Source organism: Apteryx mantelli, chromosome 2 (genome assembly GCF_036417845.1).
Source record: "Apteryx mantelli isolate bAptMan1 chromosome 2, bAptMan1.hap1, whole genome shotgun sequence".
In the NCBI taxonomy this organism is placed as follows: Eukaryota; Metazoa; Chordata; class Aves; order Apterygiformes; family Apterygidae; genus Apteryx; species Apteryx mantelli.
The window spans coordinates 41,303,068-41,318,187 of NC_089979.1; the positions used below are offsets into that span (position 1 = coordinate 41,303,068).

At 37.9% G+C, this 15,120-nt stretch overlaps 1 protein-coding gene across 1 annotated transcript in view; it reads right to left on the reverse strand.

Moving 5' to 3' along the window:
- SLCO5A1 (solute carrier organic anion transporter family member 5A1) overlaps window positions 1-15,120 on the reverse strand; it is a gene marked incomplete at its 5' end in the record, with an annotated part of 79,881 nt that overhangs the window by 44,208 nt on the left and 20,553 nt on the right. The window contains one exon of the mRNA XM_013942884.2: window positions 1,340-1,472. Within this exon, the coding sequence (XP_013798338.2) occupies window positions 1,340-1,472 (133 nt within the window). The remainder of the gene's footprint in view (window positions 1-1,339; window positions 1,473-15,120) is intronic.

Genomic DNA, 15,120 nt, shown 5'->3' on the forward strand with positions numbered 1-15,120 from the left:
CTGAAAATTCAGCTATGCTGTCCTGTACAGCTAATGCTCTTGAACAAAGTAAAACAAGTAAAGAAGTGATATTCAGAGGGTTTAAGTACACTCCAAAGAAAGAATTTTTCAAATCAAATTGCCAGGAGAGATCACTAGGATAAACAGAAAGAGATGCAGTCTGATCGAAATGGTATAGTGATAAATACTAATCCAATGCACATGAACTGAAACTCGACCCTGTCCTCAGTGACTAAAACTACTGGAATAGCTCCATAATGTTTGTATTGAGCAGAAGCATACAGGACTCCAAGGTAGTGTTACAGATGTACCATCTCCAGTTGAACTGGAGCTAATGACTGGAGCTCTGTTCTGAGCCTTAGTACATGCTCCATGTCATCGCCATATCAAGGTTGAGAATCAGAGAAGTACCACACTAAACGTGCTGAAACAAAGGCAAGCCCCTCTGGATTTTCTCTAGGGAGCCAGAAAAACAATTTGAGGATACTGAAATGCTGCTTTAAATGAGCCACCAACACAACCAATTGTTGAGATACAAAATAGAGCTATCCTCCTGGGATAATGAACTTAAGTCTCTTGTGGGTTTGCATGCTTTTCAAGCCAGACTTATGAATTGCCTCAGAAAAGCCAGTCAAAATTTCCTAAAGGCCTGCTTCCCCCAAAAGGCATTTCTGAGGAGGTCACATGTCAAGGGCTGCCCAAAGACACTGAGGAACGATTATGGCTGTTATATCTCAGCAGCAGCTGGAAGTTCACTATTTACTAGAGAATTATTTAACAGTTTACATCATTAGCTACCTAAACCATGAGCCATCACCCTGAGTCACAAGACCAGAAAGGCCAGTTCTGATACCATCCTATCACCTTTTCCTAGACCAGGGTAAATGATGTTTACCACTCCTCAGCTGGGGAATGCAGAGTTCAACATTTCTGGCTGCCTGCTTTGGAACAGCAAAGAAGGGATTTATCCACCTTCCATATACCAGTCCAGCTCTGGGGAGCACTTATCCTCTGTGGCCTCCTACAAGTGAGCTGTACCTACTAGTGAGTAGTCTGTTCCACCACTTCCATGGGACTGTCTGCTGTCAGTCAGTGCCCACAGTGTCAGTCAGAAAGAGACCTGTAGCAACCAAAAGCAGGAGATTTTCCACGTAATGTGCCCATGCACTTCTGTGGCAAGCATTTCCTCTCTGTCAGCATATAATGTGCAGTAACCTATAGGCATCTCCTCTTGCTTGGCTTCCTGCTACAGTCTTGAACAAGCCTGCAAAAGATATGGTAACCCTCAATTCCCTACTGACAGTTTAGAGAGTAGTTTTGAAAAATGCTTGACTCTTACCAGTTTCCAATGAATCGAGGATCACTCTGGTCAATATAAATGGTTGTCCTAGGATCAACATAGAAACCAATAAGAACTCCTCCTAGTAAGTATCCAGCTGCAGGACCGAGTGCTCCCATTACATACATGATGGCTGAGGAAATAAAAGGTCAAAATCATATATCAATAAAAAGAATGTTTCATTAGTTATTTAGATGTAGAATAGGGATCCAAAAGTAAAAGATGCCTCTTAAAGCAGGGAGTTTTGTATCCCAGAGTCTTCAAAAGCACTTTTTGCAATCTTCCAAGGTAGCAACTTCTGGATAAATAAAATATCAATAAGAAAATTATTGCTTTCTGCATGTTTTTAGTCAAATTATGGATGGAAGTATAAACTATTTAGGTGTTTTGGATGGATATCATATTTGATTTTGACAATATTTTTCATATTTGGTAACATTTCCTTTGAATCAAAACTTAACAAAGTTTAAAACATAAATACAAAAAATACTATTAATGGTGAGCAAATAGGAAAGAAAACAAAGGATAAAAATTATGTAAGACATGAAAGAGCAAAGTAAAACATTCCAGCTTAGTGATCATCAGAATAAAGCTTGATTTAAAAGAACATCAAAGTTAAGAAATCGAATATTCCTATTTTAGAGATTGACAGAACTACGTTTTTATCTGTGCAGCTACAGACTTGGCCCTGTTGTACATTCTGGTATCAGCAGACCACATACCATATTTCCACAAGACTCCTGCCTTGTTCTAGACACTTGATCTTGTAAATTTCATTTTTTTAATGTTATTTTTAAACAAGCAAATTTAAAAATATTTAACAAGCAAGTAAAATGAAAAAAAATCTCTCATGTGGAACCATACAGACACATAGTTTATGACAACATCACAGTCTGAATATCATATGACAGCAAAGAACTTATCCCTTGAAATAACAGAGTAGCAGATACCAATAGTAGCCTCCTATCTGCTGTGTCTTCCACAAGATACTCTTCAGAGTGGAGCCTCCAGTCCTGGTTCCTCAATCATCCACACCAGAGGATCTCTTAGAAAGCACCATAGCTCCCACATGGCTTGTGTGCTCGTGCTGTCAGGAGCAAGGGGCATACACAGGGGAGGAAAGACTACAGATGTGTTTCATCCTAGCGTGGGACCAAGACACAAGTGAGAGACGTAGCTGAACCTGGGACCCAGGAAACTTTTCTGCATCCCCTACAGACAGATACAGGTCTAGGCACCAGCAGGAGCAGATAAAAACATTTGTTCTGTTTGCTGACAGGAACTGAATGCTGAGATTCAGGAATCCCGATCTCATTTCCAGATTTTGCAAGGTGGATACTTTAAAGGCTGTAATTTGTCTCACCCCTAAATCCTGCCAGTTCTACTCCTATAACCTTTCCTGTTCTACTGCAAATCCCAAATCAAACACTCAAAACTTTTGAAATACGCCAAGTTCATCTGTCACAACCTTAAATTCAGACACCTTTTACATACGGATCTTGACCATACCACCGTGACTGTAGCCACCTTCCAAAGATTGTTCTCTTTCTCCCCTACCCATCTACTTTTTTCCTTAACTCATCCCTTTTAAGATGCTTCTGCCCTGCTTCCCATACTCTCTGGCTGTCAACTTGAAAGACAAGAGGGGTTTTAAGGGTTAGTCTCTGTTCTCCAGCCTGATGCCTGCTACCACAGAAACCCCAAGCTCCAGTAGCACAATTACCCTGGCTCAGCTGCTGCAGTCCCACTGTGTAGCATATCAGAAATAACCTGACTATCCAGTTCTCTGAAAACACCATCTTCACTGTGAAATCTCCCTCTCCACATGTTTTTTGTGGACCAGTCACCCTCTGCGGATGGGACCGCCATCCTCTTTGGTCCCATGCTCAATTAGATATGCTGCATCTTGGGACTGCAACAGTTGAGTAAGTGCAACTGTGCTGTTAGAGCTTGGGTTTCTGCAGTACCAATTAAAGCAAATTATATCTCACAGACAAAATAAAGAGAAATCACTAAATCTGCCTGACTAAACTGAAATAACTTGTGTATTTTCATCATGTGTTCACTATTTAAATTTATTAAAGCCATTTTCCCTTCTGGGTTGACTGTAAACAATTCACTGTATGCCTACAACGCCCTGCCAGACATTCTAACATTGCTACTTAACTGCGAGTAGTTAAGACAAGCCCCAAAGCAACTGTTACTTGTGAAATTCTCATCATGAAGAGGGGAAAAAAAAAAACCAAATTCCATCCACTATAATAAATTTTGTTTAACAAATGCTTGCTTGGAAAATTGATGTAAGCAACTACAGTAAATTCAAGTCTCTAAAAAGTTTACAGAGAGCAAACACAAAGGGACTGTAAGAGTGACCTAGTCCACTTATTTCAGCATTCCAAGAAATTACTTTTGCCATATTTCTCCAGCTTTAATTCCATCACGGAAACAGAGGTCTCTCCTGCCAGGCAAAATGCAGCAATTGCTTGGACTCAGAAGCACTGCTCAGCAGTTGTATTATGTACACCTGGTAAATTCAAAGACAGTTCACTTTGTAAGCAGAAATACTGTACAGTAAAGATAAAAATAACAGTGTACACTGTTTCTTTAGAGAAGGGAATGATGTCTAACATTTCAAAAGTATTTAGAACTACTGCATGCTGTTCAGATTCCAAGATTTTTAAAATATGTTACTGATAACATGTATCAAATATTCTGGATCTTTCAAAAACCACAGGATCCCCCATATGCATGGTCCAGGACATGAGGAAACCTGTGAGCACAGATGAGTTCCATAATTGTCATTTGATAGCATTTTGGAACATTTTCTTCATCATGTGGTAATAGCTGCTCTCAGAAACCAGATGCAAAATGCAATAAACTCATTTGGACTTTTAAAAAGGACTAAAGGTAAGTAAAAGATATGACATTTCAAAACGAGATATTTGAAAAATCTGCCCCAAACCTCCATACACTGTAGACCTTGCTGTGAAAGGGAAGAGAGAACCATCTCCCTGAGTCCTCCTGGCAGGCTGCTCTGGGGCATTGCTGCAGCCTCCATGGCAATGCACCCTAATGCCTGGGAATAGTGGGGCCTGATTCCCAAACAGGCCACCAAGGAGATTACTGGATGATATGGAAGGGAAACTAACTGGGAACAGGTTCAGTCAGGACTTCATCACAACCAGACCCTCTTCCCGAGTCAAAAATTTCTATGGAGAATAGTACCATGCAAGTTTTTTCCACTCAGATCACTAGAAGGTCTCTAGCTTCTGAACAAAAGAGGCTCTGAAACATATATAGACGACAGAGGAGCACCTTCCTTTTCATCCCCCTGACTGGCATTTCAGCTAGCCCTCTTTGGGCTGCCCTCTTTTGGCCATGATCTGGGGTCTTGATCTGGGGAGATGCCTTGATTCAACAGCAGAGAAGTTTTAACAATAAAAGTAACAAACATTTTTATCAGGGATCATGCTGAAGTGTTACACTGCAGAAGCAGGTAGCAGGGGATCCAGATGATTTTTTAAATTTCAGTTAATGAAAACCTGAGTACGTCTCTTAGCTTCCTAACTATAACCTTGGCGGGTGCTTATGTTTGCAATCCATCTTCAAATTTCTGAAGTGATAAAAAACTGTGCTATAAAATGGCATTAATATCTCCTCCCCTGTGATAAAATAGATGTTGAAAGTTATACAAATATAAGTTTTAGTTCTTTTCCAAAGAATAAATCATTTTCAGAAGATAAAATAAGGAAGCTACTGTTGATAGAGACATAGGAGCTACAAAATTCATCTGATGGTCTTCTGATTAGTTTTCATTGAAATTAAAAATTGTACCTCTAAGGGTAACTGCATTAGCTGTGTCCATACTCAACATCAGCATGTTATTGAGTACACTTCCCCAGACATGTGGGCCTCTCTAGGAAAGAGATTCTGCAGGTCACCCTCTCTTAGCTGAATTATAGCCATCTGATAACTACTCATGATATTCAACACAACCAGCTCAGACTGGACCTTGCAAAATTTCCTTCTAGAAGCTTGTTGCACCTTGCTGCTGCTGTGATGTAGAATCTTATGTCTTCAAACCAAAGCACAAGTCATCCTACTGAAATTACATTGTATTTAGCAAGATAATTTCAAAGACCAAAGACCTTGAATATTTTTTCAAGTTTGCATTTTCTCTCAGGAACACAAGCTGAGAGGAACAGCCTGCATTGGTTACAGTACACTTATTTTCTCTCTCTTTGCAGCTTCTTTTCAGTGACCAGGGATAGCCTTTCACAGCTCTCCCAAATCTGGTTTACAGATCTTCAAGATTGCAGTTCTACCTCGGACATAGACTTGAGAAGGGTAAGTGGTAGGGGCATCCTAGCTGAGACACAGTTAAATATTCACTTGCCCCAGGGAGAGTTACCATGGATATTTTAACTCCTTTGAAGTTTTGCACCTGAGGAGCTCCTCTGTCTCATGAGTATGCTCTCAGCATGGCATATTATCTCAGGCACAACACCACACTAGCATAGCTGTGCAGTTTCCAATCTGCAGCTGGCTACGTCTAACCAGGCTTCTCCACCAACCTCCATCACAGCTAAGCTGCTGGATGGGAGAAAGAGGGAGTCAAGCAACAATAATTGAATTACACGTGGAATTTATCTACTGAAGTGAAACAAGATTAAACAATGTCATTTGACTACTCCATTGAAAAGTTTATCTTGGGACATGTTCTAATGAATGTTGCCATTTTGACAACATTTGACAAGATGATAGTGAAAATACTGTCTATTGTTTCTATTCTTAGAAGGACAGGAAAGCGGAATTTCCTTCTGCAGAAGAAAGCTTTACATATAGCTTATTACAGCAAAGTCTCTATGGCTACAGTCAGAGGAACTGAATCCTCTATAAGTCTGAAAATCCCTATATTCACAACACATGCATGAAATAACTTGGTTGCCAAGGGTATTTCTTAAATCTATCTGTACTATAAAAATATACTGAAATGGAAGTCATAACAATATTTTGAATATCCCTTTCCTCCTCCAGTCACACCAAATGATAACTTCAATAGTTTTTGCATATGGGAATATATACCAGATATCCCTACAGCATCCTCAAATGCATACCATGTTACCCCTCCAGCTGTGTCTTTCCATATTAGTATAGCTATCATGAATTAAAGTAGCAAACATCATATTGTGTCTGGATGAACAGAAAGTATGTAACATTACTTGGCTACACCAGGCTGTATGGCTTCTGGGTTCTAAAAAAGCTGGTTGGTTTAAAAAGAAAAACAAAGGAACAGATTCCTCAGTCCCTCTCATCTGTGTGCACACACATGTCACCAAACAGAGTTTATCCCTGGATGGAGAGGATCATTTCTGAAAGACCCCATTGTTAAAATCTTGGCAGCACATCACCATAGTACAACTGTTCATTTCATACATGTGTAAAGCAAGCAGAAACTGACCTTTATGCTATTTTTGATGAAAGTTTAGAATTTGCAAAATACTGCAAAAGCTACACTGTGGGTTCTGGAGTATTTTTTCTCATATGCATGATTTTTCCTGACAGAACAGTACTGTAATTTTGGTAGATTTTGCAGGATACTTTTTAGTGAAATACAGACATAATCCTTTTTCATTTGTAGATTTCACAGTTTACTCCAAAAAAGTAATTATCATTAACACCAAGTTATGAATTGGGAAATAGAGGCACAAACAGATAAAAGGAATCATCCATGGTCATGCAGTAGACCAATGGAAAGGTCAGAAATATAATTTACTTCACCAAAGCAATAACTTAGTGTGCTGCCTGCTGTACAACTCTCATCCTGAAAGAACAGCACAAGGAAGAATAAAAACAACAATAAATAAATTTTAAAAAAGATTGGTAGCTATTTTTGCCCATGTGAATTAGTAAGAAAAGGCCTGTGTTTATGGGTTACCTGCCTAAACTAGAGGAGTGAGCTTTAGCAGAAATGGCAAGATGAACTGTATAATTCTGACTGAATTCTGTGTCAGGAGATCTAGGGGGCTACAGAAAGAAAGGCAGTAACAAGAGGTTATAGTCCAGGATTCTGCAAGGAAAAGAAACACCACCATGTTACCATAGCATCTTCCCTGTCCCTACTGCTAGCACATTTCCTTGAAAGATGAGCTTATGTTGTCACTGGCGAATAGTCAGTGGCAGAATTTTTCAAGATACAGAGCAGGTTTTAATCTACCATAGAACAAGGCACAGGTTTCAATGGGGAAGATGCATGATTTCAGTCTAAGCTCTCCCCTCTGCCTCTCATGTTGACGCACCTGTGATGGGGTAGCAAGGAACAAGGATAAAGCAGCTTCCAAAGAAACATTGGTCACATTTATAAAGCTGCATTTAACTCATCTAAATTTAGCCCGCAGCAGCTATCCAAAGAACATAAGTTTTAATCATTCTTTTGAGCGTGAGGACACAAAACAGAAAGGACTTGTGAGCAGAACCTAGGCATCCTTCATAAAAGCCTTTAAGTCAGGTAATAACTAAGTTCACATTCTTCTTTTCTCCATGAACACACACACCGATCCTATCTATGCATGCTTTAAGATTTTTTTTAAATGTGTTTATTTTCTCAGTAGAAACAATGCTTTGAGCACTGTTGCATTTCAGATAACAATGTTCAATTCAAATCTTTATATCATTTCCTTTCAAAATATATTATCCTTTCAAAATGTATCAGCATTACTGTGACTTAAGAAGTCTATCAGATGAGATGCTCCACTCACAGTAATTAACTGAGCAACAAAACTACTCCAGTAGGCTTCCTTAATCTTTGTATAGAATATATTTACTACTGAGCTTACACAAGCAGATTAAATAGATTTGAGACGAGCTTTTAGAGAAACAAACCAAAGCACAACAGCATGCCTGCTGTGCAAACTAACAGTGAATGGACTAACAGTCCAGCATACCACTCTATTAAAAAATGCTAAAAGTTAAATTAAATACAAAAATATCAATGACTTGCTGATGCCAGATGAAAAGAATTATATCTTTAGTTTTCTCTTACAGGTTTATCACTAAGATACCACATGTATCAAAACAGAATCACTCCCTGGCTTAAAGAGCTGTCATTTCTAAATGGCTTTATGCTTTTTATTCCCCAGTTGTGATCATATTTTATAACATTAAGATCATTTTCACATGAACCAATTCTAATGTCACAAGAAACAGGAGAATAAGCCCAACTGAAATATGTTAAAATAGGCTGCCTATCTCAAAGTATATCTTTCATATACACTGCCACTGCAGTGCTGCTCTGTGTCACTCACTGTATTATGAAGACACAATTACTATAAAGCAATTTATCTTATATCCAAATTCCATAAGACTCAGTACAGGTCACTAGATAACACTATCAATAGGGTGTGTGCATGCAGTCCAAAATCTGGGAAGACTGAAGACATCAAAAGAGACAGGTTTGCATTTGTACCATGTTATTTCAGCCTTAGAGATACCCTACTTAAAAAAAGATAGCCCCAAAATAAACTATTCCTTGGCTTAATCTGCAGTCCTTAATTTTTTCAGTCTGGAGTCTGAGAACTAGGGCCAACTAGAGACCCAAGAGCCAACTGCAGACCATCCCACTCTTTAGAGACAACTCTTTTTCATTTAGAAATGCAAATATTACTTCTCCTTTTTTCCCAAAATCTTGCTTTTCTCTCTTTATATTCACTTATAAATAAACATTTGCTAATATTACCAACCATAACTTGTGGTTAGCAATCAAATACGGAAAAGACACATCTGCGGTAAGAGTTTAGCTAAACAGCAGCAATTTCTGTGTGCAGTTTCCAAATCAATGTGGTTAACTGAATTCAAACACCATGCATGAGCACATTCTTAGACTGGATAATTAAGTAAATTAGGCTTTATCAGCTTTATCAGCTTTTAAACCAATTTTAAGGCAAGAACCTTCTGGTGACAGTATTCTAAAAGCAGATACAGCTATGTTTGACTTCAAACATATGGAAAGTCCCCATTGCTGTAAATGGTTCACACAAGCAAAGATAGGCTTGTATATACTTGCATAATCAGATACTAAACTGAAAACTCTGACATTTTTTCCACAGACTAAAAGGCATGGATCCCCTAAAGAAATGTTTTTAATAAACAAAAGTGTCTTATATGCATGAATAAGAGAACAAACAAAACAGTGTTTCTTAAACCTCAGGTGTTTTTCCTCTATAGGGAATTTTGTTTTGGAAAGGCACTTTTAGTAAAATTTAAGTCTCAGATATACACATGCAACTTGTGCTGAATTCAGTGAGAATATCAAAAGATGAACTGAACAGCAAAATTTTGCCCTTGGTTGTTATTTTCTGGAAATCAGTAATTGAAAAAACCCCCCACCTTCAAGCTTGTCAAGTCTCTTGCAGTACGCTGTGTTACAAACAGAAGACAGCTTCATATATTCTTGGGATGTCACTAGCTCTGAGGTCCAACACTCAGAATTTTCACAAGCGCATGTTTCTTAAAGGATGTGTCCTTCCCTAAACACCCTTAACTAGTGGAACTAGGAAAAGATCTTGACCATTCAAGTAAATACCTATCGAGTGCTTCCTTGGTCCCTCTCGAATTCTTGATCTGTCAGCACCCCAATGTTACCTTCAGAGAAACTTCACGAATATAATGTTCATTTCCACCAAGGGAATGATCCACTGTATATAACTGCTATCCTACATCCTAAGCAGATTATTATTATACTACTCTAAATTATTTTAAAAGTCTTAACATATAAAATCTGAGAAATAACTTGTTAGATAATTTTTCTTATTTTCCATTCATTCAAATACCGAAAGCTAAATCCACATTAGTGGATTCATCCTTCACACTAGCAGGACCCTTTAAGTTAGTCAAGCGGGATTTGGCACTTCTGTCATATTACTCAGCTGTGTTCCAAACAGAAGTGCACTGAAGCTGTCTCTTTCCATTAAGTAATATTCACACCAAGTGGGAATATCTCATCTCTGCTTTTTAATTGCTGGCCTTTTTTTTTTTTTTTTAACAGTTTAGCAGTTGACAGCATTCACACAGATTTAATTTTTATTGGGCATTCCCAGGCATAAATTTAAGCACATGCTTACAGACTCTGAAACCAACTTTTTAAAACTAGCTTTCATTTTCTTTAATACTTTACTTCTAACTAAACTGTAGTGAGGCTGTCTTGTCCATTTGCATCTCATCCACTTTTCTTCAGATGAACATAATTTAGAAATATCAAACTGTGGAAGCTGAAATTTGGTCTTCAAGCAGACCTCACTGATTAGAATACTAATAAGCAAATGCAAGAAAGAGATTGAAATATTTTAAAATTGCTGTGAGAACACCTGGATCCATAGCAAAAGACCAGCAAAACCTAGGCATGAAGAATACTTCAGAATATTTGTATCTGACATTGTTTTAAATCATGTTTAGGCAGTGAACAGTAGAAGCAGACACGAATATATAGCTCAGGTCCTCTAACTTCTTTGAGCTGGGAGAATGCATGCATTCTCAGAGGAAGAGCCTGATCAGGCTTTTCAGGCACCGAGTATGCCGCCACACACCACGGGAAGAACCACGAATCAGTGCCTCTTCCTTAACAAAATCCATGTACATTAGGTACCTCAGAGAGACCTGAACACTTCATATCTCTATGGATCTGGGCTTTACTGATTATTGTGCACAAGTGGGGTAATAGCACACATAAACATCTGATTTCAGTGGGCACATTAGACACACATACTTCGTTATTATCATAAAAAGATTCATTGTGCCTAGAAAAGAAACTGTGAGAAAGAAACTGAAAAAAGGGAAGGAATGGTGTTGATAGAGAATTTATATATATATACACATATTGTTTTTTCCTTTTTCCCACCAGCAAAGCAACAGAACAAAGAAAGAGGAAATTATTTCAATTATAGTTTCTCAGAATTAATTTCCTTTCAAAAATTGGTTTATACCTAGGAGGCACAGGTTAATTATCGAAAATGTTAGTGATTGTTTTTTCCCTTGACTACCTTTTACTAATAGACTGCAAAGGACAATCCTAATAGCATTTCTTCCTGTTTTCTTTGTAAATTGCACTTACATTTTCATCTTTCAATGGAAACAACAGGAATTATAGTTCATTACTCATATCTGACTGAAAATCTGCCTCTAAGCAAGAGCATGTTATTCCAGTCATTTGCAGATGACCCTATTTGTTTCATTAGCATTCACTGTGCTGCTAAGCAAGTTGTTTTTCTTCATTCAAAAAGGCTGAAAGCAGCAACACACTGAATAAAAAGTTATTAAATAACAACTGGTAAAGTGAAGTGCAAAGTCCTGTAGCCATATTTGAAATCATATTGAAAATATTGTTACAGGTCAACAAGTCTGAAAAAATGCTTCCATCCGCACATAACAGTTATAAATAGCACTGGCTAGAGGACAACAATTTCATTTTATGAAAACTTCCAAAGTTTCAAAATTTGCTCTTTATTTTCCTAAGAACAAACATTGCCGGGGTATTTTCACAAAACTAGAATTATGTTGAAAAGTTTGTTTCTGGAATAAAACTTGAGCTTTGGGTTCTGCATAGGTGTCTCTCCTTTTCTGTCTCTCTACAGAGAGATCATAAGATACATGTGAGACTTCATTAAACTCCATGTTCTACTTGGACAAAGCAGAGTCTTTCACTGCAGGGTCAAGAAGAGCAGGGATCAAACTAAAGCCCTTCACCATCCAAACATAATTCCCTTATCAATAAGAAACAGATGATAAAAATGTCAGACTTCCTCTTTCTTCTTCACCACTACCCACAACAAAAAACTTCTGGTTTTGATGATGCAACACCAAAATGTCCTTAAAGCAAATTTTAATAGAATTGGAGCAGGAGAAGGAAAAGTGTCTTGAAGGAAAGAGTGCCTAGACAGATTTTAAATAGTACAATCTCTGTCTAAATAACAGGCCTCATATGGAACCAAAGCCATGGCAAGCTGGCCCATGGTCTTAATAATGGCAAAGCGGGAGAAACTTATGTTCTGTATCCCTACAGCAGCACCAAATACAATGACCAGTGGGAACCTCCCTGGCCCTGAATCTGATTCACTGAATAGAATTAAAAGACTTCTGCTCCAGACCAGGATCTAATCTCTTGAATTAAAGAAGAAGCTCTATAACTGGACTTGTGACACAAATAGGAGCTGTTCTGTCCCGGTCAACTAGTGATTGCAAAGATGTATGACAAAAGGCAACTAAAGAGCATTGGCCAGTGGGGAAAAAAAAAAAAAATTCTCATGCCTCCACTTGGTGAAGACCCTGAGGAAATAATCTGAGGTAGGGAGGGTTTACCCTTGTGTAGACATTTCAGACTATGGAGAAATGCCAGCAGGAAACTCCCCCAAAAGCCCTAGCACCTCCTTTCTTCACCACAGTTAGTGAAGTAACGGGTGCTCCATAAAGAAGTAGTGTAGCACTCTTGACCAAGTCCCAACAAATAAGATAGAGAAGTACACAGCTGCTGCTGTTGCTCCCTGAAAAGGCCCTGCTATGTTCTGAAAGATCAAAGAAAGTGAAATGCTAGGGATATAAAAGGCATTTAGAGAAAAAGAACATGAGAATCTCACAGCACCATGATGAGAAGGGAGGAATATAGTTGTGTAAGAAACTGAGAGAAGGGAAATTCAGACATATTTTTTGAGTTGGAACAGAAAACTACCCCAAACACTATTTGTTAGCAACAAAGAGATTCTTTAAATAAATATGATTGATTAGCCAGATTTAGTTCGGTTTTTGAAAGAAATGAATGTTCATCTCAGAGGAAGACTTAGACATTGGCATTCCAAGTCAAAACATACCTATTTCTAATGAAATAAAAATTCTGAAAATATTTTGATTTGATATTATTCTGTTATTATAATGTGTTTTCTTGTTTAGTTTCCTTTGGTTATATATCAAGTAAAAAACACCTGTTTTTTTAAATGCTAACCTATATTCCTACAAAAAGATCAAAATAATAAAATGTAAATTAAACATTTCAATCTTATCAAAAGCAAATTATTTGATATTTTTCTACAGGAAATTACTATATCAATATATTCCAATAATCGTATTTAACTGATTCATAATTTGCCAGAGCAAAGCCATCAGAACATTTTAATCTTTACTACTAAATGTCATAAATGTCAATTTGAATACTGAGTGTAGCACTGAAAAAGTAATTACTCTTACAAAAGGTTCTCCTTAACAGTGATATTTAATTATATTTGTCTTCCTTTTTAAGAGATGAATTGTGAAGGTGATTTGCAGCTCATTCCCAGTCACAGTAAGATATGTTAATATTTTAATAAAATAAGGAAAAAGAATTACTAACTTAAAATGTTTGACCCAAGAGAAATTGATTTATATTATTAGAGAGATTCTTCCAAGACATTTCAAAAAAACCATCCATGGTTGATTTAGAAAAGTTCAAAGATGCATAAATCATCTATAATTATTTTTCACTAATTAGATAATTTAACCATTCAGCTGGCATGTCTTGAGGGAAACTGGCCAATATCCTTTTATTTAGCCTGTAATTTTTCTAAATAAAGACTATTTATTCTGCTTCTTTCTCCCTTTTATGAGTAAAATTAGGCACGACAGCTTTGTTTCTCAACTACTTGGAGTAGCAGATTATAAATATATGGTTATTCTCTAATAGTAAAAGGTGCTCTCTCTGAGCAGACAGACGTACAAAATGTAGTGGCTAGAGGCTGCAGCCAAACAACTTTCAAGCAACTTTAGCACACTTGTTTGACGGTAACTTCTTTAACAGGATAATCAACTGCTGGAACAATATTCCTAGGGATGTGGCAGACCCTCTGCAACTGTGAGTAGTTCATTATAAGTTAAATTGTTTTACATAAATACAACTTTGCATAGGGATAAGACTGCAATGAAATCTGATTCAACACAGATGTCAGAATAAATGAATGTGACCATCCCTTCTGGCCTAATTACAGATGAAATCATCCCACAAATTCTCTTTTTGACTCTGTAGATCTGCAAACACAGGCAGCATCCTTCAAAAAGAAGGATGCCAAGGGGCAAGAAACCTTTCCCCTTCCTGGCCACACAGCCTCAAAACACCTCCGAAGAGCTCTCCTTCCCCAGGAATCTTCCCTGGATGCAGGACGCATGGGAAGGACCAGAGCTGACCTGACGTTCCCGACACGTTTCTCTAGCGCTAAACCACTGGCAGAGGCAGTCTCAGAACAGGGGGCCCCATGCCAACAGCGGTTCACGGGACCCTCAGGAGCTGGGGGCCCTCCAGGCTGTCCCCATGCACCTGGGAAGTCTCGCTTCCTTCCAGGGAAGATACCTGGGCTCTGGTAGCAGTAAAGAGCAAGAATTCATAGAAAAAACTGGCGTTGGTACTGGCGACTGAATACATAAAAACTGCTCAGCCAGCCTTAGGAAATAAGAAGATAATTTTCAGCAAAAAGAAAAAAATATTTCATTACTTCGATTTCGCTTACTCAAGCAATTCAACAACTTTTCTAGTATCTTTGCCAGTTTGTATCACTCCTCATAGAGAACATGCTGTTGGTTATTGACATATAGGAAGAGTCAACTAGAAGATTACACTTACATATGCAGTCTGCATACTATCACAACCTTTAATCAGTTTACCACAAGCAAGTTATTTGTTGAAACTTTGGGATTATGTTTTCAAAGAAGATTAAATTTGAGGCCTAAATTCCACTGAAATTCATTGAAAGTTGGGTCCCTGCCTTTCTCAG